The sequence below is a fragment of the Moschus berezovskii genome, chromosome 3, assembly GCF_049115385.1.
Source record: "Moschus berezovskii isolate FMDL1 chromosome 3, NW_MosBer_1.0, whole genome shotgun sequence".
In the NCBI taxonomy this organism is placed as follows: domain Eukaryota; kingdom Metazoa; phylum Chordata; class Mammalia; order Artiodactyla; family Moschidae; genus Moschus; species Moschus berezovskii.
This window is the reverse complement of record NC_142462.1, coordinates 17,933,967-17,959,118: the sequence shown is the minus strand read 5'-3', so window position 1 is coordinate 17,959,118 and position 25,152 is coordinate 17,933,967. Positions and strand designations below refer to the sequence as shown.

Sequence of the window (25,152 nt, the reverse complement as noted above, 5' to 3'; positions counted from 1 at the left end):
CACACGCACACACACACACACAAACATATTCGCACACACACATATTTAGTTATTTATCCATGAAGATTTTTCTCTATATATATTCAAGGAAGCCAGAACACACACACACATATATATTTAATGAATTATTATTTATCCATGTAGATTTTTCTGTACATATATTCAAGGAAGCCAGAACACATGCGCACACACACATACACATGCATACATATTCTCACACACACTCGTATTTGGTTATTTATCCATGAAGACTTTTCTCTATATATATTCAAGGAAGCCAGAACACATATACACCCCCACACATATTTTTTATCCATGTAGATTTTTCTCTACATATATTCAGAAAGGAAGCAAGAACACATACACACACATGTATTTATTTAATTTTTATCCATATAGGTTTTCTCTGTATATATTCAAGGAAGTCAGAACACACATGCACACATACACGTGCACACATCTATTAATTTATTATTTACCCATCTCTATTCTTTATATATTTTCAAAGAAGTCCAAAAATGAGTAAAGGGTGGGGGCTGGGTATTTACTGTCTCCAGGAAAATATTAGTTGCTTGGTAAATAAGCTAGTTATCATAGGTGTATACCATGTATTGTTTCATTATGTTGAACAGGTCTTTGTGAATTCAGAACGGCTGGTCTTAGCTGCCATTGCTAACTTACTTCCATGAATAATTGTGTTTACCCTCTTCTGCCACTATGTACTTCTTCCTTTCTGTAGTTTTTGATCTACCTGAAATTTACGAGTGTACTTTTTGAGGAATGGATCAAAAAGTTTTACACATTAATACTTAATTGCTTTTATGTGTTTTTATAATTTGTGCATTTTCCATTAAGTTTCGTTTAATCATGTGGTTTAGGAAGTGAAGTGCAGGTCAGAAAGGGGAGGAGTCTAGGTGCAAAAAAACAGGAATGTATGGATACTTCCTCTTTTCAAAGTGGTTTGGTTAATAGCTTTAACAGTGTATTGTTTAAATTAAGTTAATGCCCACCCCCAAGTAAGCATTTGATTCTGTCTCACCACCAGTTTTGCAAATCCCGCCCACCACTCAGCGCACTGTGGAAGCCCATGAACTCTGGGCTAGATGAGTAACCATTCAGAATGGTGTGCTTCTAAGGTGAAAGGTTTTAGGTTGTGTGCGTCCTTCCTTACCCCAGATCATTCCATTCAGTCATCGTCTCCCCTGTGTAACTCCCAATAAACGATTGCATTTATGTCATTACCCCATCAATGAACCCAGTAACCCTTCAAAACTTGCCCATCACTGAGTCCTTTTTTTCAGGGTTTCTAAGGAACAGCAGAAACTGGCAATGTTATCTTTTCTTCCAGTTTTATTGAGATTAATTGATATATATAAGGTGAGCAGCTTTAATAGTTTGACAACATATACTTTGTGAAATGATCAACATACCTTTAGCTCAAGTTTTCTGTACACAACCTATTATCCTACAACTGTTATAAAATTCGATAGGATGAGTGCGTCCTCAACCTCATTTGTCACTTCATAGATGATTTTCATGCTAACTCTGATACTGTTTTAGTGTTATTTGGTGTTAAAAACATGTCTGCTAATTTCCCTTCATGTCATACCTGAGTACATTTGGTATGCCTTCTCTTTTATCCTTAAGTTTTTAATAATTTTCTATTAATAAATCTCAGGTACTCCAAAGTTTGTTGTTGTCCTTCAGTCACCAAGTTGTGTCCAACTCTGTGACCCCATGGTAAACTCATATAAAAATAGTATACGTCGATAGAATCTCTATTAATTGTGTGGCCTTAATTTATGTTCAAGTTTTTCAGCTTAGAAAGTTTTTTATATTACGTCCATAGAGTTGCTATTAATCCTGGGGCTTTATTTTATACACCAAAGGTTTGCACTGGGAATGATTTCATCAACTTCTTGGGATATTCTGGGTAAATAATGGACACTTTGTTGCTTGATTGATATACAGCACCCCCACCCTTCCCACCCCCAGCCCCATCCTCTTGACTCCCCTACCCTCTCCCTCTGCCTGCTTCTTCCTTCACCGGCTCTTCTGTTCTCGCTGCACCCCTCCTTTCCTCTCCCTCCCCCTCCCCCTCCCCCGCCGCCTTTCTTTCTTCCCCTTCCCCATCCTCCCCCAACCCCGACCACCTGATGCCCAGTGTACGCTGAAATGATCAAGACACGGTTTGCACTTAACCACTAAATCTTTATTGAATTTTTATTATAACATCAGTTGATACATTAGTAAATAGAGAGAAATACAGAGTAAATAGCAATCAATGGGGAAGGGTAGGGAGGTGGCGCAGGGGCAGGTGGGAAGTGCAGAGTTAGGAAGAAGGGGCAGGGGTAAGGAGAAGGGCCACTGACAGGGGCATAAGCAAAGGTTCTTATTCATCACTTTTCTGTAACTTCCATGAATCTTTACCATCTATCGTTATCAATATCACTCCAGCAACAATTTCTCAAAGGGCATCTATCTATCTACCTTAACTCTCTAAAGACTTTGCTTACAATCTCAATCCCCAGAGTTAATACTCAGGGCAAAGAGCCTCTATTAGATTACTTATCCAGTCATCCCTGAACTTTCTCCTACTAGTTTCTATCCATGTCCAACAGCCCCAAAAAGGTTGATCTCCCTGCAGTTCCCTTCAAGTTTATCTGAAATCTTTAGGGGTAGGTAGCAATCATAGGGTAAAGAATTGCAAGGAGGTGCACATGTTTACTTATAGAGGTATCTAATAGTATCATGCTTTTTAACTAATCCCACCCACTTAAGATTACTTATTAGCCCCCCCTAAAATACTTATGATTATATATATCCCCAATTAAATCGTTACACAAAGAAATAAAAACAAGGAAAATTTCCACAGACCACTTTGATGGCATTCTACAATCTGAAACAACAAAGAACGCTCAGTGCTAACCGATGGGCCTTCTTTCTTTAAGATGGAAACGGAGTGTGGTTCCCATCAGGCGCGTCATCTCTGCAGGTGGTTCTCGTCACTTCTGCCCAGGTCTTTCCAGCAGCGTCCTCTGCTGCCAGTCTTGGAATTCTGATGTTAGATGTCTGTGGTGGATGACGACTGGATCAATTCAGGAGTCCAAAAGGTACCTGCAAACTCAAACAGAAATCCTGACTGCACTGTAGATGTGCCCCTCTTTCTGTCCAACTGAAGTTCACTGTGCTAACTCACATGATTTATTCCAACCAACTCTCCATTTTCCAGTATCTACTACAAGTACCTCATGGCTCAAACTAAACTGACCCTTCAGAAAGGTACATAAACTTCCTCCATCTCAACAACCTAGCATGGTGACCTTAGCTAGTTCTCTCCAGGTCTGCCTAACAATGGGAGCTTGTATCTTCTTCCTTCATTTTTTAACACTGAAACTGTGGGCCAAAAGTCAATCAATTTTGTCACTGTTTCAACAGGCAGACTGCTGGCATTGCTAATAATTTTGATGTTTTATCATCTTTATTTTGCTCCCTTTCCACATTCTTTAGAGATTAATTTGCTTTCTCGTTCTTAGGAATAAAGGCATCTTGTTGGAAAATGCCAGAAACTTTTAAAGTACTCAATCAAAAAAAAGTTGATGAAAACACATGAGCTAAAGGAAACTTAATAAAATTCTGATTCTATAGAGTAAGTCTGAGATTACTTATCTTGAACACCTACGTATATAGATAGTATATATAGCTACAGGGCATAGTACACACTGCCAGATTTTCACAAGCTCTACAGAACAGCCAAAGGCGTGTCAGGGATTTCCTCTGTGAGGTGTTAACCCACACCACCATGCTCCCTCACGATTGCTGGCGTCACATCTCCAGACTCCCGCTCGCAGCGATGGCAATGTCCGTGTGCACATGCCGGGGCTGCAGACAGTAGCCCACTTCTAGGCCCTCTGCAGCTTGAAGATCAATTGATAGCTGTAAATTTGACACAAAGCAACTGGAATTCAAATGTATGGAGGATGGATTGATTGAGGTAAACTGACGTGATGCTTCAAAAAGTCCAGAAGCACAAATGCACCATTTAAAAAGAAATTAACCTAAAACACATGAGTGACTGACAAGCTTTCAGATTCCATTGGAAAAAAAAAAAAGGTAAAGTTGTTTTGGATTAAATAGCCAATAGGCAATTAGGTATTTTCTTTGACTTTGGTCTCATTCTGTTTGATTTTTAAATGCCCAATCAAAAAAGAAAATTTAAACTATAGATGATGTTAAAATAGAAGTTTGAAGATGAACAAGATGAACTATTATACAAGTACTCCAGTCTGAGGAGCCTCTTATTCACAGTGTTGTAAGAGAAGTTCACAGTAAAGAACTATTTTACACTACCATACGTATCAATTTTAGTTGATTTAATAGGGGTTGGATAGTAATTCAATGGAAATTACTTTGAAAGCAGAGTCACTACTTTAAAACACTGTTAAACGACACTATCAACCTATAGTTAAAACTCTTAAGTATTTAAACATGCAAGGGAAAGGGTGAGTGATAATGAATATGTGAAGGGTGATGCTGATGAAAAGTGAAACTTCACCACTGGACTCCTCTTCATGACAGGCTATTTGAAATATACACCATATTGTTTTCTACTGCTCAAACTGTTGGAGACTGTGTTGCAACACATGCTCCCAGAAGCCTGCCTCTTTCTTCTCCATGCCACGGCAGCAAAATGGAGTCTCAGCAACCAGGCAGGAAGGATGTCAAATCCTGCAGCAGGGTAAGTGGCAGTAGTAAACAGAGAGAGAGGTTAGATAATCAGTTCAAGGTAGTAGCAAGGGACCAGGCTAAAGGAAGTCAGGCAGTCCCAGGTTAGCACAAAGCATCCAGGAGACACCAGCTGATGTCACTGGATTGAAGACAACTCTTCTGTTGTCTGTTGCTTTGGGTTGCTTTCTGAGGCCTTTCATTCATTGGCAGTGTATCGGCTCCATCCCCTAGAGGATGCTAAAATACACTCCCCCTCCCTAAGCATCCTAGTGCTACAGTCTAGTGAGGGGACTGGTAATGAAATGCCCGGGTGCATATGGAGGCAGAGACAAGGACAGATGCTCCCAAGACTTCAGGCGACACCCTTCCAGCCAGTGAACAATGTTCGTGAAAATTCTTTCTGAAGTTCCAGGTCAAGGTGGTACCATTAACCGTGAGTCTCTCCTTTAAGAGTCGGGTACAGGGATTTAGGAGTCCTTATTAGCTACTCGTTAGCCCTCATCCATGACTGACAGGTGATCACATTTCACAAATATCTAACCAACTGGAGCCACCAACAGTCTCTGGTTGCCAGGCTTTCTGTTTTGTGTGGAAGCCACTGCTGGCATGGTGATGGTATGGTGTTGTGACAAAGTCAGTTATTGGGTACATATGACTTGCACCAGGATGTGAAGGCACACTCAAGACATGCACAAGTCCCTCAGAGCACTTCCTCCTGAGGCCTGAGGTGTTCTGTTGAAGGGGTTTTGCCTGCTCCCCAGAGAACCGGTCAAGCTGCTGCTCCTTGAGTCATGAAAATGGAGTTTAAAGATGGTGAAGTTTCAAAGGGTGCAGCCAGAAAATCACGGAAGCCGTTGGCACTGCACCAGTAACTGTGGCTTCCTTAATAAGGCCTCGCTCCTCCAAGGCTGTAAGTACCTCAACTGCAAGGAAAGTCATGTCCTCCTCCTCAACTCCCCCTCCATAAGGAAAACAGCATTTCCTGTGTTTGCATCAGCTTCTCAGTAACTGTTAAGAGGAATCTGACAGCCCATAATTCAGATGGTGACAGGTTTCAGCAGGTAAAACCCAAGGTTTGCTGGGAAGTAAACTTGTTACGAATTTTAATTAGGTTGGCAGTTAAGGTGGAAAACCAGAGATAATTTGTTGGCAAATATTTTGTTGCTCCCACCAAACAGCGGAGGTCAGTGGGTGCTTTGAAATGGGTGTCAGTCCAGGGTGGCCCTGACCTTCTGTAACCATTTCAGAGGAAAGCCTGTGCTCAGGTTGGTCTGAAGGTGCAGTGGCCCAATGTAGCACAGTCACTGATGAGAAGCTGAACAGGAGTTCATTTTGAGGGCGGAGATCCTGAAGGGCAGGCTGCCTATTCACAGGGCGCTGTAAGAGGGAGGCGGCGGGGGTGGCGGCGGCGGCGGTGGCGGCGGCTGCGGCGGCGGGTACTGGGGCACTGGCGGCTGGCGGTACCAGTGAGGATTCCAGGTGATCATCACGGGGACATAGAGGGATCGCCCGTGTCCATCTCGCCCCACGGGGTACCAGGCGAATCCTACCGGGTAGGTCGGGTACGCGGCATAGGCGGGGTAGGTCGGATATCCTGGAATTTGAGGTACGTATTCAGTGTACGTCGCCAGGTGAGCTTGGTCATCTAAATTTGGAATCGTGAGTCGAGGGTACTGATTCTGGATGGTGACACCGTTGGGACCCCGGCAGTCATAAGAAACTTGCAGCTTCCACCCTCTTTTCACTTGGAGAATCTGGGCTCCGTTCGGCGCGATGGTGGGAGTGATCAACCCATCCTTCACGTGTCTGGCGACGAAATCTCGCAGGGCTGCCATTTCAGATTCGGACAGTGAGTACACATGCCCGCTGGGAATACTGTGTGCTCCGGGGATCATTTCTATGTTAGGGTCCACCAGACGGTGGTCTGGGTAGACGTTCTCATCCACTGGGGTGTACACATTCTGCACGTAGTAGTATCTCACGGGCTGGTAAACTCTGTACCCCTCTACCGGGTAATAGAACGCCGGTTGTGCTGGTGGTGGGAGAGGTGGCGGTATCGGAGAATACATCCGGCAGTGGTATCTGCAATATTCGGAATCGAAGACGATCGATCGGGTGCTCCATGTGATGTTGGGATCGTGTGTGCTCAGCCAGCGCACCCCCAGGACGATGGGGAAGAACGGAGACTGAGTCACATCGAACGACAGCACCTCGCGGTGATCTCCCAAGTCGACGATCAGGTCGTGCGTTTCGTGGACCACTGGGCCCGATGCTATGGGACGTCCATCAATCGCTTCGACAAGTATGGGCCAGTCCTTGATTCTCAGAGGAATGCCGTTCTGGGCCACGTACTCGTGATCAATGAAATTGCCAGAAGCGCCAGAATCGATCATGGCTCGGACGAACAGGCTATGTCGGCCCGGGAGATGAATCTGGAGCATCACTTGCAAGTGTGGAGATGACGCAGCATCATCTTGGGGGGACCTTATTAATTCCGGCCCGGTCGCTGAAGGTCCCTCTACAGCGGGGCCGGGGAGTTTCCCGCCGGCGAAGCCTTCGAGGCCTTGGCAGGACAGTTGTCAGCGTAGTGGCCTCCGTTCCCACAGTAGAGGCACAGGTTCAGCTTGCGGCGTCTCTCTTTCTCTTCCTGCGTCAGGCGCATGCGGGCACCCCCCACGGGCTCGGTCGGGTCTACCTGGTGGTGGTGGTGGTGATTGTTGGTGTGCGGCGCCACCAGCGCGCGTGGAGGGGAGCGCGGCTTGCGCGCGGCAGCCGCGCGGGCCAGCCTTCTCTCGATGTGGATGCACTGGCCGATGAGCGCGGACAGCGACTTGGCCACTTCGAGGCGCGCCAGCTCCGCCTGGATGTGGTCGCTGAGGCCCTCGTGGTACTGATCGATCAGGGCAGGCTCGTTCCAATCCAGGTCCTGAGCAATCATCTGGAAAGCATTAGAGTAGTCAACCACCGACCCCATGCCCTGGCGCAGACGTCTGATCTTGCGTTTGGCGGCCTCGCGCCGCTGGGGATCTTCGAAGACGTGCTTCATTTCGGTCATGAAGGCTGGGTAGTTGTGCATCAGGTAGTGAGAGCGCTCCAGCTTGGCCGAGGCCCACCGAGCTGCGCGGCCGGTCATCATGCTGGTCACGAAGCAGACGCGCACACGGTCGACAGAGAAATCGCGGGTGCTCTTCTCCATGAAGAGCTGGCACTGGGACATGAAGGGAACCAGCATGTCTGGGTTGCCGTCGAACTTCTCGGGGAGGTCTTCGGGGCACTCCTCCTCGATAGGGGCGGCCGGGGCGGCAGCGGCGGCGGCGCCGCACAGCTCAATGTCGTCCTCTTCCTCCTCAGGCGCAGGCTCCACTTGCTCGCGGAGGGTGGTGTTCTCCTCCGTGAGCTTCTGAACCTGGTTCTGCAGGTGGCTGTTCTCCTCGGACTGCTTCATGACCTTCTCTCTGAGGTTGTTGATCTCTTCGGAGAGATCCTCCCGCCGGCGTTCTCCCAGGTTGGGGTTGTACTGGCCCCTCTGGCTGCTGCAGGGGGAGTTGGAGGGGGAGGAAGGATCGTTGGGGGGAGGAGGAGGCGGAGGTGGTGGGCAGTCGGGCCCCAGGGTGATGGTTGGGGTGGGAGGAGACCTCCCGGGCGCAGAAGCTTCACTCCTGTGGGAATGGAGGCCTGTGTCCTGGCCTCCGCGTCCACCTTTTCGCCTTTTGGTTTTCAGAAGCTTTTTGTTTCTGTAAGTGAAGATAAAAGCATAAATTCAACACATACATTCAAAGCACCACAATAGGAAGTATCTGCTAAATACTCATGTATTTAAAGTATCTCTTTATTCCCCTTGTTTATATCGATAGTTAATAAACAGACCAAAGCCCCACAAAAAAGATGTTAATCAAATAGGGCTGTGGACAATGAAAAGCATCCGCCTCTTTGATGTCTAAATGATCCTTTCCTCCTCAAGAATCACCTGTTCATCATAATTTAACAATATGCAACTCTTAAAAGCAGCATGGTTACCTTTACTGACTAATAAATAATGTAGAGACACTCCAAATAAGAACCTTTATAAGCAGAGCAAGAAACCTTCAAGGCAAAGATTGATACCAAAAAATTATGTAAAATAAAGCCAAAATGATAACTACTTGTTGCTGGAAAAAAACAGCTACTATTCCAGCCAATAGAGAACCAAGAAACAGAAGGGGTGGGGGTCTAAAAATCACAATGACTGTATTCATCAATCTATGGGGGGGCACTCTGGCCCACTGTCCCCACCCTGATCCACCTTTATAGAGAAGGTAACTATTAATAGCTATCACAGAGAACTGTCTAAATTCCTTTTCAAACCCTAATTAGATTTCCCCTTTGGGACAGAAATGGTACTGAGCAGCAACCTGTATATACTGGTTTCTCTCCTTATTATGCAGTCAACCAGCAGTTATTGATTGATGCCTCTTAGGAGTAGCTAGGCTATAAAATAGAAAGAAGCCCAGTAATATTGTCCCTCAGACTTACAATGAGGGTTTAATTAGATAATGCAAGTAAAGCACACAGTGCATATTCAACAACTGTTAGCTGATATTAATAAAGTTATTAATAAAAACAGAAACTTTAACTTTCTGTATAATGAGGCTGAGGCTAAAACAGGGAGGGGCTGCAACTATGGCAACCTGGGTTCCACATCCCACCTAAAGATACTCAGTTTTTTAAAAAAAAAAAAAAAGACTGTGTCCATAGGGGTGAATGACTGTGTAAGGGAAAAGCAACGCGGGGACTTAATGCCCTAATTATGGGTAGGGTGACAATAAATTACACATACACTAAATCAGCACACAGGGGCATGTGTACTTCCTGGAAATAGGATTAAACTCATTTAGAGTAATTATTTTAACACGTCAATGATTTTTAAAATGGGCATTAAGTGTTCATATTTGGAAAACTAGGAAAGTGCTCAAAACTTTTAAAATAGAATATATAAAGCCAGCAGACTGCCTATTCATTACATTTTAACTTGGCAGTCCTGGCTACCTGTTCCTTTCTGACCCACCAAGGCAAAAACAGACACCAAATTAATTATGTAAAATAAAGCCACAAAAGTAAACATGCTATTCAGAGAAGTTAGGTGAAAAATTGCTAATATTTCATCAATAGGGTAAGGGCAGGGGTGGGGGGGGGAGGTGATGGTAATTAAACATGGTGCCTGGCTACAGAGAAATACCCCTTCCTCTTCCTCTTTCTGAGACCCCTCCAAGTTCTTTAGGCCCCTCCCCTGCCCTAGCCCCACCACCCACAGCCATTTTCCCTTATGCCCTTGGCTGTTGGTTAGGCCTCTTCAAGGAGTGGCTATGCAGCAAGCAGAGTCCTTAAGGGACAGAATTACTGTGCCATTTTAATATTTTTAAACTGTTATTTAATTACTTTAATAACTTAGACTATGGAAACAATTAATAGTTGACATTCAAGATAAGACATTCAAGTTTAGAAAAAATGAGATGTAATTAACACATCATAGCCTGTGACATTGTTTCATGTCCAACTGCTTAAAGACGATTTCATTGGTGACAATCAGAATATGAGGTCACAAAATATTGCCATTTTTATTAATTAAATGAAGTGTTTTAATGTCCCATTAAAAAGCAACTAATAAGCACAGGTCACTGTGTCATGTCATGATAACTGAGGTGCCACTTCTGTCATCAAAATACTAATACTTTCAAAAGTTAAAGACAAGACTTTGGAAAAGGCATTTCACAGCATGGCCTGGAGCAGGTCAGAAAGGTTAACCACCTATATGTCAATCACAGTCACTGGGGTGGGCTTTACTGAGGCCCAGGTCTGATGGTTTTCACATCTGCAAAACACAAGGACAGGACAAAAATAACAATACATTAGGAAATGAGTAAACAATCACTGAATAGTTTATGGAAACAGAAGATCAGTAAGACCTTAAAATTCAAATGCTTTTGGGGACAGGAAGGTAACAGAAATGTGAAAAGAGACGGGACAATAGGGAAGGGCTACAGCTATTTCACTTGGGGATGAATACCCTCCACCCCAAACTCTTTTAACTCTGGTATAATTTTTAAATCCAGTGCTGGTCAAACAAATTCAGGGCCTTATTTGACCTGTGAGATCACTAGTTTGAGGTCCCTAACTTTTACCAGTATCAAGCTTAAGGCTCCCACACCCAGGGTTTGTAATTTTGGGGTGGGACTCTTAAGTCCTAAAAGGGTCAACTGCCCAGAATAGGGTAGTGGGCAAGCAAGTTAAGAGCAGAAGTAAAGTTTACAAATGTTTTAACAGCAACTGGAGCACCAGATGACAGGCAACAAGGGCACTGTGACTTGATTTGAATGACAGGACTATGGCTCCTTAAATGCCTCCTTAGTAGGGACTGGATTGCAGAGGTGGGAGTCAAGAGGCCCCATTCCTAAAACAAAACCTCAAAGAATACAGCTAAGCCACCTGCGACAGACGCCACCTTTACACATGAAAAACAGTTCAGTATCACTCTATTTAAGAATTAAATACATTCGATTAATCTTTGACTCTTCACAATGATTTCTGAAACTTTCTATTCCCCCCACCCTACCCTCCCTCAACGCCCCCACCAAAGACACCAAAGCACAACAGTAGCAAAAAACCATCACACGTTACCCATCACACTAGTAAATGACACTTCACCAAACAATGCTTAATCGTTTTACATTTGCAAATGTCCACATTTCTGAGAACTGTACAGTTAGTGAAATGCAAATTCTAATAATATGCACATTAAAAAAACATTGTTTTAATCCTCTTTGTAATGCAGACACAGAATTTCCAAAGAGAAGAGGGGTTAGGGCGGCAAAGTGGGTAAATGGAAACTGGGGACTTCAAGCTGTAATTATGGTATGTTATCCATAGACTATATACTTGGTGGCAGTGTGTGTTTGGGGGGTGATTGGTGGGGAGTGACAAATTTGGGGAGCCAATGCTTCCAAATGCCCCTATAACACTCCTGGTTCATAGTTTATAACATATGGAACCAGGTTTTAAAATTTCTTCTTTTAATTAGAAACAAATATCTGACGGGCAGTAAACTATAAATCTGTTTTACACAGATATTTTAAAATGCTAGCTAAAACCTTCAATCTGTATTTTGTAATGTAACCACTTTGTTACATTACACAAATTTTAAATATGACAATTATGTGCCATTAACTAATCCACTTGCCCCAAATTTAAATAATTAGCTTTGCTTCTTAGTTTATAAAAAAGCTAATTATTTTTAGTGTTTTGAATTAATTTAGCTGTTTTGAATTATAATTACAGCTTACATTATTCAAACTTAAAAATGCATTTTTTTTTTTTTTAAGATCCTGTTAAATGTGAGCAAGATAAACAAGCAGCGTCTTGGACAACCCAGGACAGCAAAACACCACAGGAAAGAGCCAGGAACAAAAAATCAGAAAACACCTGCACACACCAAGGAAGACACTGAATAAACCATTTTACTCTGATCATTTAATGAACGCCTACAATATGCCAGACCCAATTAATACTACGTAGGCAAGCTAGCCAGGGCTAGTGCCCTAGAGATTCCAAGAAAAAAATCCAGAAATACACCTCATCCTCCTTTAGAGGCCAAGCCAGCAGCACCAACAAAGTTACTTAAAACTCCTGTGAAACAAAGTTCAAGTTGTTCTTTATTTTGTATTCACCAAAGCATCTGATTCCATTGGGTCCCACCACAAAGGTCCACTAGTATCTGCAAACACTTTAAAAAGTTTTTTAATTTAAAAAAATCAAATTTTAATTAAGATTTAAAAAACATTAAAACTTAAAAATGTTAAAGTATTTTATTTTTCATTTGTAGTAAAAACATTTAGCTAGATTGCCTTTAGAGGCACTAGCCATGCCAGTTTGGAAGCACAATTGTGGGTTTATGTTATTTAATATATACAAAGTGCTTATAAAAAGTGGCTTTTTAATGCCATGTATAATTGTTATTGTTGTTAATTGTCCTTATATATTATTCTTATATTTATTAGACACCAGTGGATAAAAGGCAAAACCTGCGCAGACGAGAAACCACAGCAGCGAAACCGCAGGAGGGCGGGGCTGTGCAGCCAGGCTCAGGCAGTGAAGGTGCGCAGGCGCACAGGAGCGGGGGGAAAACCCTGACGAGATGGTTTGGGGGCTCACACTGCGCAGGCGCAGGTGCCCTCTGGAGAGGCGGGGCCATAGGCCAGCTCAGAAGAGGCAGGCTCAGGGTGGAGCCAAGTTTTGAAAGGCGGGGACTGGACGAGCTACCTCGGGGGAGGCAGGCTCAGAGAGAGGCGGGGTCTGGAGGTGCCACCTAAGGGAGGGGGGGTTCAGGGGAAGGTGGGGTTTAGGGAAGCCGCCTCAGAGGAGGCGGGCTCAGGGGAAGGTGGGGCTTCGGGAGGCGGGATCTAGAAGGCGCGCTCTGGGAAGGCGCGCCACAGAGGAGGCGCGCTCAGAGCAGGCGCTGGGCGGCGCTAAGCCTTCTCTGAGCAGATACTGCAGAGAAGGCGCGCTAGGATGGGCGGGGCAGGTCCAAGACTGGCTGCATGCCTCTCCCAGGATCCCCCCTCCCCAAACCCCTCCCACCAGCCTCCACCAGCCAGATTCATTTCATGCAACAAGAGCAATCACCCCCAGATCCAGTCCCCCACCACCACCCCACGCCTCCCAATACTAAGCAAACCAACAGTTTCCACAAACTGTTGCTGGATGCCAATTCGCGCCACCACTACAACTACACCACCACTTCAATCAAGCGCAACTAGGCAAGGCAGCCCTGCCACCACCAAAAGATTCCCTTTTACGCTACAGTCAGAGCCCCTCCACTCCGCTGCCATAGCAGGAATGGTGTGGGCAGAATGTTAAACACTAATTTTTGCCCAGGGCTCCATTTTGTCTAACAGAACCATCATGCAGAGAACCGTCCTGCAGAAAAACATAGTGGGAGCCATTCCAAAGGTGTGTTAGAGACAAAGGGTGGGGTTCCTCTAAGAACAGAGTGATCTTACTCTTCACCTCCTGTCCGCTTCAAATGGTTTCTTTGTAGCGCAAAACTGTACAGCTTGTCTATTTCTACAGCTGTTATTACTCTGTAGCGCATTTTAGGTATAAATCGTTCCACAGCTCGAGTACCTCTGCGGTTCCTGAGTCTCGTAGCGCAACGAGGCGCTGTTGCAGTGCTATCGGATCATTTTTGTAGCGCTAATCTTCTACAGCTCAGATTTTGTAGCGCATTTAAAGCGCAAAACAGTCATTAGTCTGTGGTTCATAAAACGCGGCAATTCATAAATCACCGCAGTTCATACTGGTTTCAGGGCAAAAGAAGCGCCCATCAGTTTATAGCGCATTGACGCGCCCATCGCTTTGTAGCGCATTGATGCGCCCATCAGTCTGTAGCGCATTGAAGTGTGCCCATCAGTCCGTAGCGCACTGAGGCGCCTATCGGGTCTGTAGCGCATTTGAAGCGCTTATCAGTTTGTAGCGCATCTGAAGCGCTCATCAGTTTGTAGCGCATCTGAAGCGCCAATTAGTTTGTAGCGGATATCACTTTGCAGCACATCTGCAAATTGGTCTGTAGCTCATGTCCGTCTGCAGCTCATGTTTGTCCGCAGCTCATATCTGTCTGCAACCCGTATCTAGACTTAAGTACTAGAAATCAAAGCCCTGAAGGCTTGGATTCTCCACACAGTTTTGGGGTGCAGCCAGTGAAGGCGTGACAAGGTGTGCGTGGAGACATTCGGGGCGCTATTCCATCTCCCGCAGCTCTCGATAAGAACGGGGAATGAACGTGATCTTAAAGAAAAAGAAACATCCTCACCGCATACTCACCACGCGAGGACTCCTCTGCGAAGGCCGGGAAGATGGGGTCCCACACCTGTGGCCAGGCGTGGGCGCCGCTGGGCGCTCCGCAGCCCGGAGTGGCTCCGGACGCGAGCCCGCTCAGCGGACCTTCCTCGAGGTTTGGTGGTCCGTCTCCGCTGGTCTCCTCAGGTCGTAGTCGGGTTTCTTCGACACACACCAACCGAAGTTGAAGCGCGTGTACCGGGAGCGCCGACCGGGAGCCTTATATAGGCTGAACCGAGGAGGGGGCGCCACATCCCAGCGTGCTCCGCGGGTTGGGGGGGCGGAGGGGGAGCGGGGGCGGGCGGGATGGGGGGATGGGGTGGGGGTGGGGGCGAAGGCCCCGCTGCGCCGGCCCGCCGCTAGGGGGAGTTCGGGATTAAGCAGGGGGCTGCAGGATGCTGATGCTGAACTGGCCGAGCTGGGAGGAAAGAAGAAAGGGAGGGGAGGGGAGCGTCGAGGACGGCCGGCCTAGCCAGGCCAAGAATGCAGCTGCCCCGGTGGTGGGCGCTGGGAGACCCTTGTGCTTGGACGGGACAGGGTCGGGGGACGCGCAGGATGAGCCCCGCGACCACGGGCACCTTCTTGCTGACAGGTTAGTGGCCCGCGCGCGACGGGAGGTCCTGGGGCCAACAGGCCGCTGCTTCCCCACCCGCCCTTCCCGGGTTTGGGGTGCCTGGGTGCCTTTTCTGGGCATGAGCCCCTCGTGCTGCGGCATCCCCGGTGCTCGCTTCCTCCGAGATGCCCCGCACCCCACTTCTGGAGCCCAGCATTTTCCTTGCCAGGCTTGACCCCTGGCCTGTTTTCTCCCGCCCCCGCGGGCCCCTCCCTGCCCAGCAGCGCCGAGATTCCATCTCCAGTTTCCAGCCCCATTGCCCCCCAGCCGTCCCCAGCAGTCCGGGTGATGAGCCCCTCCGGGTCCCTGCCTCAGAGGCTGGGGGTCGCCGACCACCTGGGGGGTGGGGGCTTACCTTGCGAATGGGGCTCTGTGGCCCAGAGGCGAGCCACAGGAAATGGGTGTCGAGCTGTGCCCAGCTCTGCCAACATACCACATCTTTTTTCCCCCCTTTTCTTGAATCCGAGAGAGAGAACATAAAAATATGCATCTGACACGCCTAATTCTCTTTTCTGCCTAAGCGAATTTCTCGGCAACAGAAATCTCGTTTTTCTTAGGTTTTGCCTAGCAGGGAAACGGAATCCTGAAATGCTAGGAGCTAAACAGGGCATTGAGGTCAGGGTTAACCTCGACTGGGGGCCAGAGACGCTGCAAACACAACGGTTTGCCCCACCAAGTACACTATTTCGAGAAAGTGAAAACAATTAAAAACAGCTGTGGATGCCTCCAGTGTATTTGGCGGGCTTCGGAGACTCCCAGCTACGGCCTTTTGGTGATGATTAGGAGGTTTACGCAGAGACGGATCTCCCTGCAACGTTACGTTTTTCTAAATCTTGTAGTGTGAATGAATACCTTTAGTCACGGTAACCGCAAGTTTAATCCTTTAAAGCGCGTTGCCAAGATTTGGCCACAAATATTTGTGTATGTTTATAAACGTATATATTTTACGTTAGAGAAAATTGCAGTGAGTTACGAGATTAAAATACTGATGAAGAAACATGCTGAAATAAAAAAGCCGTAACGTGGATTTCAATTTAAGAAAGTGTTAGGCACTGAGAAAAGGGACAATCTGTTGATAATCTTAGCAAAAGAACTTTAAGTTAAAATGAAAAAACCAATTGTCTACAACTGAGGTTCCTGAGACACAGATGAGACACGTTTGTATTTAAGGCTAAAATAGCAAATTTCAGTAACATTGCTGCATATTAATTTGTATATAGAGGATAGATAAGAATTTGACCCGTTGTAGATGACAGAATGGTAGAGATCTCAGTTAAAACCAGCCTTTCTAAGAGTAAACAAAACTCTAGATATTTATTGAAACTCTACTTTTTAATCAGAAATAAAATACTGACCATCAGATATATGAGTAAATGAAGTGCTGATTTCCAGCACTGAAAGATATTTTCCTAGGAAGTTGGGTGAATATAATTATAGTGTTTAGAAGTGCCTTAGTGTCTTTCCATGCTTAGAATGTTCACTCTTCCCTGCAATGTTGAATGCTTTCAGGGTTTCTTATGTTTTCTAGAATACTGTTCTGGTGACCGCCAGACCATCAAATTCTTAGCATATTTTTAAATCCAGGAAAGTTATTTCATCTAGTTGTTTAGTAATTGATAGACATTCTTTTTCTAAAAAATGAGATTAAGAAACAGGATAGGTGATAGAAAAAAATTCAGGTTTAAAAAGCAAAAAAGTTTGAACAAGTTTGAACCTATTTGAATTTTTATTTCAAAATGTTAGCCAGGACTGTTTTTTGGGGGAGTGGGGTGGAGGAAAAAAACCCAGCTTTAGTGTTATCTTTATCATAATAAAAGTAATTCATATTCATTGTACAAAATTTAGGTGGGAAAACTCCAGAAAACTGGAAAAAAAAAACTCAAAAAGAAAATCAGGATCACCTGTAACTTCTTTATCCTGTGACAACCCCAGTAAACATTATGGACTCTACTTTCTCTGTACATACACTTGTGCCTAAATAATGTATATTTTTCATAGAGTTGCACATGTATTAATTTCTGAAAATTAAAAATGGGATCAAGTTAATTTCCTCCATTTTTTTCTCTTCAAGGAGCCTTAGCTATCTAAATAACATTAAATTTTCAGAATCTTTAAAAAATGGAAATAATAGTCATTACTTTTTCTAATTGAAATTTAAATGAACATTAGTACAAAAATATTTAAAACCAAAGAACTGAGTTTCCTCTGATCTCACTATTCTAACACACACATAGTAATCGGGGATGTATCCTTGTGTTTTTTATTCTATATATATGAAAAAATTTTTACTTTGCTTAGAAATAGATTTTTCTAAAGAAAAAAGCAACAATAGATAAGTAGCTTTCAGAAAAAAATTTAATCTAAAGCAGCAAAACAATATTAAACATAAAAACAAAAATACAGTGTTAATAGGTAAATATTGAGATGACATTTTTATGTTACCTAAAGCACAGAACAACATTAAAAATCACCCCCACATAAATACATAAGAATTTAAAACCCTCTTTTGATATTTGATGTCATAAGTGAATTTCAGATTTTCTCAGATAGTTGTTCCCCGTGTTATCTGTTCCTTACCCGTCTTGCACAAGATTACACGCATAGCAAAAAGAGATGCTAATATGTATTATTTACTTTATCAAATAATACTGGGCATTGTATGGGAACATTTTAATCCATTTTAATGAGAATTTTCTGTGGGTCTATGAAGCTGTTGATTAACTACCTGTGTTTAACTTCAACTGTAGTAGGAAAATTGTATTTCAAACCCAAGTGGGATGTTCACTTGTCAAATAATAGCTTTCTAATTGGATATTTTACTTATTTAAGACAATTTGCCATGTATCTGTGAAGCTGTTGATTTACCTTTTATGTAGCTTAATATCTAGGGTAGTAGGAAAAATGTACTTCATAAAAAGTAGAATTTTCACTTGCCAAACAGTAACTGGACTTTCTAGCTAGACATTTTATCTGTTTTAGATGACAGTTTGCTTTGGATCTATGAATCTGCTGATTTACTACATGCATTTGACTTAACTTTTAGTGTGGTAGGAAAAATAATTTATTTCTCAGCAAAGTAAAATTTTCAGTTGTCAAATATTAATTGGACTTAATACTTGATCATTTTATACATTTATTATAAAGAGTTTGCCATAAATCTAAAAACTGTTGATCGACCTCATCTATTTACTTTAAATTCTAGTGTGGTAGGCAAATTGTTTTTCTAAGCAAAGTGGAATTTTCACTTGTCTCTCGGACATTGAAAATTAGCAAGGGACAGCACCAGAGAAAACAGATGAGAAAGATAACACATATCCAGTTTCTAGCACTGGTTTTAACTGATGAAAACCAGGCTTGAAATAAAATGTTGAAGCAGTGAAGAAACCTTGACATGTTAAAAAATTCTTTGTCAGTTATTCAGATGGGTTGGGGTTTTAAGAAGTGCAGTATTTATGGGTCGCATTTTCTCTAAAATAACCAGACACTTTGCTTTTTCTTCTTTTTTACTAAGTGTCCATGCTTACTCTGTCTGGTCCCTTTTTTTTAACTTACTGTTACCTCAGTTCTAAACACCCAAGTGTAGATTCTGTTGTTGATCTTAGTACCCACTCTTGGTGTAAAAAAGGACTCTATGTGAATAGATAACATGTGTTTACATGTCCACTACAGATCCTTGGGCTGGAGCTCTGTGAAGTCCAGAGCTTCACGGAAATATTAACATGATGCTTTTTGTTTATTCCTGTCCTTTCCAACTTCTCCAACAGAGACGTGACAGAAAGAGCGGCAGACATGGGCAGGCAGGCAGGCAGGCAGACAGACATGGACAGATAGATGCATGGGTACACACGCACGCAAAACACCGAGGCTTTTTCTAAACTTTATTTGCTGCCTCCCTGATTTCTAGAAATATTAAGCCACAAGCAGCACTGCAGAATTGAAAAAAGGAAGCTAGTGTTTCTAAAGATCAACAAGTCTTTTCAAGTGACTGGTTTCCCGATTGGGGTTTTCAGGATGGTAGAATCAGATAGAGGCTCAATTCTCTTAAAGTTGTTTCACGTGGATGGCTTCTGAACAGCTTCCATGAACAGTTCTGTCTAAGCAAAATTCCGGGGACTTCAGGTTTTCAAACAATGTAACTATAGTAAAGACCGTATTGAATAAAAAATAGTCTCCATAGTCTGACACGAGAACAAACATTTGCGTTGATGTGCCTTCCCTTCTAGTCTTTGTTCCATGTGCATATGTATTTTCACTTGACTTAATTTTCATGTGTGTAGCTTTTTTACACTTTGCTTTGAAAGTTAACTGAATCTTGCTTTCAGCTAAGCATTTGTCAAGGCTTTTCAGAGGCTCTCCTATGTAAGATGCTGTATAGACAAGCAGGATTGCTTTGTGAGCCTGGGGCAATCCGTGTTGGTTACTGGGTTTGGGTCTGGGAGTGGTCCCTGGTGAAGGATCACAAGCCTTTGCCCTGGGTCTTCTCTTTTTCAACATTTTTATGGATAACTTTGATGAAGTTCTAAGATGCTTGCTTTAAAAATCCGTCGTTGACTTCAAAAAAATCTATTACAAATAGATAACAGAATTAAGAGTTAATATGGTTTAAGTAGGCTGCAGTGCTATTCAGAAATATATTTTGAAGCAGTAAATGCCTCATAATTCATTGGCCTGTATAAAGGAAGGAAATGACTTTATATGGTAGCAGTTTTTGAGGAGAAGGACAGTTAATATGAACCAGTGGCATGATGTGGCTGCAAAATTTAAAAAATAATCAAATTTATATTCCAGTAATAGTATAGTGTCCATATGTCACAAAAATTAATAGTAGCCTGCTCTAATTAACCACATCTGTAGTATTGTGTCCATTTCTGGCTGTCACATTTAAAGAGAGACACTGACAAATTAGACAACTTCCAGAACAATCCGTGGGGATGGTGAGGGGTCTGGCAATCTTGACATAGGAGATATCCTCAAAAGGTCTGGAAACGTTTAGCTTAAAGACTAAAAGTAGACATAAACTCTCTTCTGTTTGCTTCAGAAAGCAGAACCAGCTGTAGTGGGTGAAAGATAGAGCTGGGTTTCAACCTGAGACCTTTCTAACAGTGAAGCTCAAGAAGGGAATCAACTTAGCACCTTTACTTGGTCTCTTTTTTTCAAGTGTCGGAAATATTTACCTTTTTTGCAATGAATGTTTAATTTGAGACCATGGTAACATTTTAGTGCAGGACAGCAGAGGTGCATTGATGTCTAAGTATAAACATTTTATTTTTTCTGATCAACTGTCTAAAAGAAAGAGTAGTCCTGTGTGTTGCAGGTTGATTTCTTACAACTTGGAAACAGCTGCAACTGGACATTTTAACGCATCCTTTCCTCCCTTCTCATTTCATTTCAAAGGTGAAAATCTGAGAACTAAAGTGGCTTTCAGTTGCTTCCTGAAGTTGTTCCTTCCCTGGTGTTTCTTGCTGTGGGTTCCTGGGGGGCACTCTGGGTTAAGGGGGAGCAGACTGCTGCCAGCCGCTGGTACAGGACAGCTGAGCCCTATGCTGCTAGAGCCTCTTACCCAGGGGAAATGTGAGGCCATTCTTCTTCCTTCTGCCTCCCCTCTTCTATGTCCTTGTAATACATAACAGTTACAATTTTTAGCTTCTCACTCGAAAAGAAAACCTTTCAATCAAAAGTAGGCCGCTGACCTTGTGCTCTTTTAACTCCCTTTGAAGTGAGCCTGGTTCGTCACTGCCCTCGGAGCACCGGCTTCGTGTCTCAAACATGTCTTGGGGCAGATTTTCTTTCCACCTGCCTATGGATTGTTTATTTTGATTACTATCTCCAACTGTGAAAATGTGATTGCTCAAAGTTCCTTAGTGGAGTAGGCACACAGGACCTCAGTTCTAAGAAGTGATAAGCCCAACACGTCTCACTCCACGGTGATGATTTTTATGCCTGTGAGTGACCTTTGAAAACTAAGGGGATTCTGATGACAAATGTGAAGAAAGAAGAGACCATGCTTCAGGCATCTTTTAAAATCAATGTCGTCATGCTTCTTTTACTCCTGTCCCTTCTCCCCACACCCAGAACTTTCTCCGTCACTCAGATTGTGAGGTCAGAGATGTGGTCACTCGAACCCTGAATATGTGAAATGTATTTTTAATGTTAAACACGTTCTCTTCTTATTTTCTCTATCTTTTATAAAAGTATAATGCACTTTTGTGGGATTGTAGTAATGTACTGGGCAGCTTGCGATGGCCGATGGCCCGGCTCCCAGTTGTTGAAGATGCCACAGGCGTTCCAGAGCTGAGCTCATATTTCCGAGAGAGAAATGCTCAAAGCTTGAGTGCCTGGCTTGTCAACTCTCCTGCACCTGATCTGCAGGCGGCTACTTGCAATTCCTTGAATGCAATACTTGCTCCTGCTGCTGGGTTTGGGAAGTAAATAATCCCCAGTGTTTAAATTTTAAAACTTCAGGAAGTTGTCTTAGGAAATAAACAGGTTGCTGCAAAACACGGACTGCTGGTATACTTGTTAACGTTATATTCTTGCCAAACTCAACGTTAGACAAGTGCTGTTTTCTTCTTGGGTCGCTTTGGTAAAAATCTTATGTTTTATGTCTTCATCTGAGAGTTCCTACGCAGTATCTATGCAGTAGTGTTTTACATGTGTTTCATTGCTTTAAAAGCACTCATCTTCAGCATGTCTCGTTCTAGTTAATTGCCTTGGACTAATCAGTTTTTTTAGACTAGCTCTTTGGCATTCTGTACCACGGATATTGCCCTGGCTTATGTTGTGACACAGAAGGCAGACGTTTCTCTTTTCTGACAAATGAAGCCGCTCATTTCAAAAATGTTTAGGAGTTAGGCAGCTCCAGTGTAAATTCTTTACCGTTCTTTAGCTTTCCACTCATTCATTTGGTCACCACTTTTATTTTTATGGAGATTTGGAGTTCACTGTCAATTTGAAAGAAGAGATCACAGTTAATTTTGCTATAGCAGTTAAAGTGAAATATTTAAGTTCTCTGGGATTTCTTCAGCAATAGGCACAGAAGTAAAAGTTGATTTTTTTTTTTTTTTTTTTTTTACACCTTGGAATGCAGAGGGAGAGAAAAATTAGCCCCAGGGTTTTTCATTTTTCTTTTCTCCTTAGCAAATTGGTGTTCCTGACTGTGCAGTAAAATGACAGTGGCTTTTCTCTCCTCTGAAAGAGTTAATCGATGCAGCACTTTACATCTTTCATCTTCTGTAGTTACAGAGCTGATTCTAATCAAAGGCCAGTGCTGCAGAAGTAGAAACAGAACAGGTGCTCATGAAGATTTGAGATATACGTTATTTTTTGTCTAGCCATTTAAATTCTAGGAGTTTAGCTTATAAAGATACTCTTTTAGGTGATGAAAAATAGAAGTATAAGGATGTTTATATTGATAGTAGTAATGAAAAATTAGAAAAAAATAGTGGCTCCTCTTACTAACTAGTACTTATTTTATTCATTTATTTTTTGAGTGTTGACTGGTTTTGAGACTGTGTTAAATGCTGTGGAATACATGGTCCTAGATTAGGGAACTTTTATACTAGGGTGTTGACAAAGATTAATCAATCACACAATCAGTGTACCCTTAGAACTATGGTAAGTGTTACAAATACTAATAGAACTTCTAAGCAGGGGATTTGGCCAGTCAGGGGGATTAAGGAAGGCTTATCTGAGAAGGTACTCAAACCTGAAGGATGAGTAGATGTTAGTGAGGTGAAGAGGAAAGGTATATTGAAGGTCAAAGGAAGGGCTCTGTAGAGGTTCTGGAGCAGGGTGCCCTAGCAAACAGAAGATGCTCTAGAAAGTCCTGTGAGGTTGGTGCCCGGGTAGAAGGCGAAGCACAGTATGAAGAGGCTGGATGCGGGGGTCAGGGAGCAAATTTTGCTGGACCCCTTAGACTACCTTAAAGAGTGTAATCTTCATCCTAAAATCTAAAACCTACCTCTTTGGAGGGCTTTAAGCAGGACTTGATCAAATTTGTGTTTCAAAAAGAGCACTTTGCCTTGTGATGACAGGATTGGAGGGGTCAGAATAGAAGCAGTAGTTCCAAGTCTACTTTAGTAATCCAGGGCAGAGAGGAATAGATGACCGCCCCTAGCTAGAGTGGTGGTGGGGAGATGAAGTTTGGAAGAACATGTTGAGGGGTAAACAGCAATAGGAGTGAGTCGGGGGTTGAATTTTGGGTGGAGAGTTACCAGAGACGATTTCTCTAGGAAAAAAATCAAGGATGATTTCTAAATTTCTGTTGTATTCATGAGAATGAATGGTGACACCATTTTCAGGATAAGGAATGCCGGAAGAAGACAATACTTTAAGGGAAAAATCAGGAGCTTGAGGTGATGATAAATAAATTATGATTGAGCCGCAAAGCGTAAAGCTGTGCAGTCTTAAAATGTGATATCATGTAAACATGTCCAAGATATATGCTAGGGCAGAAAAGTGTGATCACATCATGGAAAGAAAATCATGGTATGTGTGTGTGTGTATGTGTTTGTGTACAAACATACATTTATATATGCATAGAATATGGAATGATGTGAGGACTGTGGAGAGGGGATGCCCTTAGCAGTGCCATTAGAGGGACGGCAATAGATATGTAGGAAGGAACTTTTATATTTCACACCCTCCTGGTTATACTCTCTGGATCTATTACAGTGAAAATGTGTGGCTTCTGTAATAAAGAAAAATAATGACAGTTTCAAATAAACACTCATTATTACTGTGTTACTATATTTTTTTTATTTTGGACAGAATTTTTCCCTACAGTTTTACTTCCCGAGCCCAGTCGCGCTTCCTGCTTTGCCTTTTAATCCTTTCCCACTAGATTGCACTGTTAGGCTAGATTTCAGTCTGCGTAGGGTTTTGTATTCTGCCTTTCACTAATTTTAATAATTTCAAACAGTCCAACACTTTGCAGATGGGGACATTAAATTGTTATGCATATAGCGATTGCATGTTTTATGTATCCCGTTTTCAAGGACCTAAGTGGTGCTCCTTCTCCATCTAGTATTTTTGAGATAGAATGTAGAAAGTACTGTATCCCGTCAGTGAAAACCCAGTATGTGCCTTGGTTGGGCTCTTTGAGCAACAAGTCAATCCACGAAGAGAAGTGGATAACCCTCCCTTCTCCACAAACTGTTCTCTCAAACCAACACTGCTTCTTTGACTGGATGTCTCAGTTTTTCTCCGGTTTTGATATGTGTGATGCAAAGTTGAATCTTGTGCCCTTGCAGTTTTTGCTTTTGTTGCGTTATTTCCTGAGAATAAATACCAGAGAGTTTATGACAGTCAGACAGTACAGATGTCAGTGTAATTTACTTCTCATTACACCTGGCTTTCCTCAGAAGGGTTAAACTGTAGCTCTCCACCAGTTTGCCTTGGCAGATACTGGGAACGAAGACTTGCTAACGTGCCATCTTCTTAGCCCTGTGGAGTTTGGAATGGTTTGAACCCCTGGGCGTTTATCTCGGCTGGAGAGCAGCCTCCAGCATTTATTCCGCTCTGCCATCCAAATATCATTTTTTCATGTGTCTCCTGACTGTGAAGGAGAAAAAAAAAAGAATTCTGTATTCTGTAATGCCAACTGTAGTGACAATGGTTTTTTCATTTGAATGTCTGTTTTTTTTTTTTAAATGAAACACATTGAAAGAAATCTAAAATTTCCTTCATAGTAAGTGAAGTTTAAGTGTAATAATAACTCATTTTTTGAGAATGTCGTCGTGCGCTAGGCACTCTTCTCAGGGTTTTACGTATATTCACGATGTCGCTATGAGGTGAGCACTGTTTTGTTCCTACCAGATGAGGAAGCTGAGGTTCAGAGGCCTTGAATAACTTGCCCAGTGGACAGAAACTGGAATTTTGAACCCGGGTGCTCTGTCTCCAGAGATGCTGATTTTAAACGCTAAACACCAGCCTTTCTGTGTTCT

At 43.1% G+C, this 25,152-nt stretch overlaps 2 protein-coding genes across 4 annotated transcripts in view; one reads left to right on the top strand and one right to left on the bottom strand.

The window, feature by feature from the left end:
* Positions 1-2,200: 2,200 nt before the first annotated feature.
* On the bottom strand, positions 2,201-8,458 carry PEG10 (paternally expressed 10). Its single transcript, XM_055420443.2, is given in 2 exon segments — positions 2,201-7,273; positions 7,276-8,458. Coding segments are annotated over 2 exon segments (2,076 nt in total). The 5' UTR covers positions 8,174-8,458; the 3' UTR covers positions 2,201-6,095.
* Positions 8,459-14,994: 6,536 nt separating this feature from the next.
* SGCE (sarcoglycan epsilon) overlaps positions 14,995-25,152 on the top strand; it is a 71,815-nt gene continuing 61,657 nt past the window's right edge. The window contains exon 1 of one of the 3 annotated variants that reach the window (XM_055420442.2): positions 14,995-15,187. In XM_055420442.2, the coding sequence (XP_055276417.1) occupies positions 15,079-15,187 (109 nt within the window). In that variant the 5' untranslated portion in view covers positions 14,995-15,078. The remainder of the gene's footprint in view (positions 15,188-25,152) is intronic. The other 2 variants (XM_055420441.2, XM_055420440.2) reach the window with 2 other exon arrangements.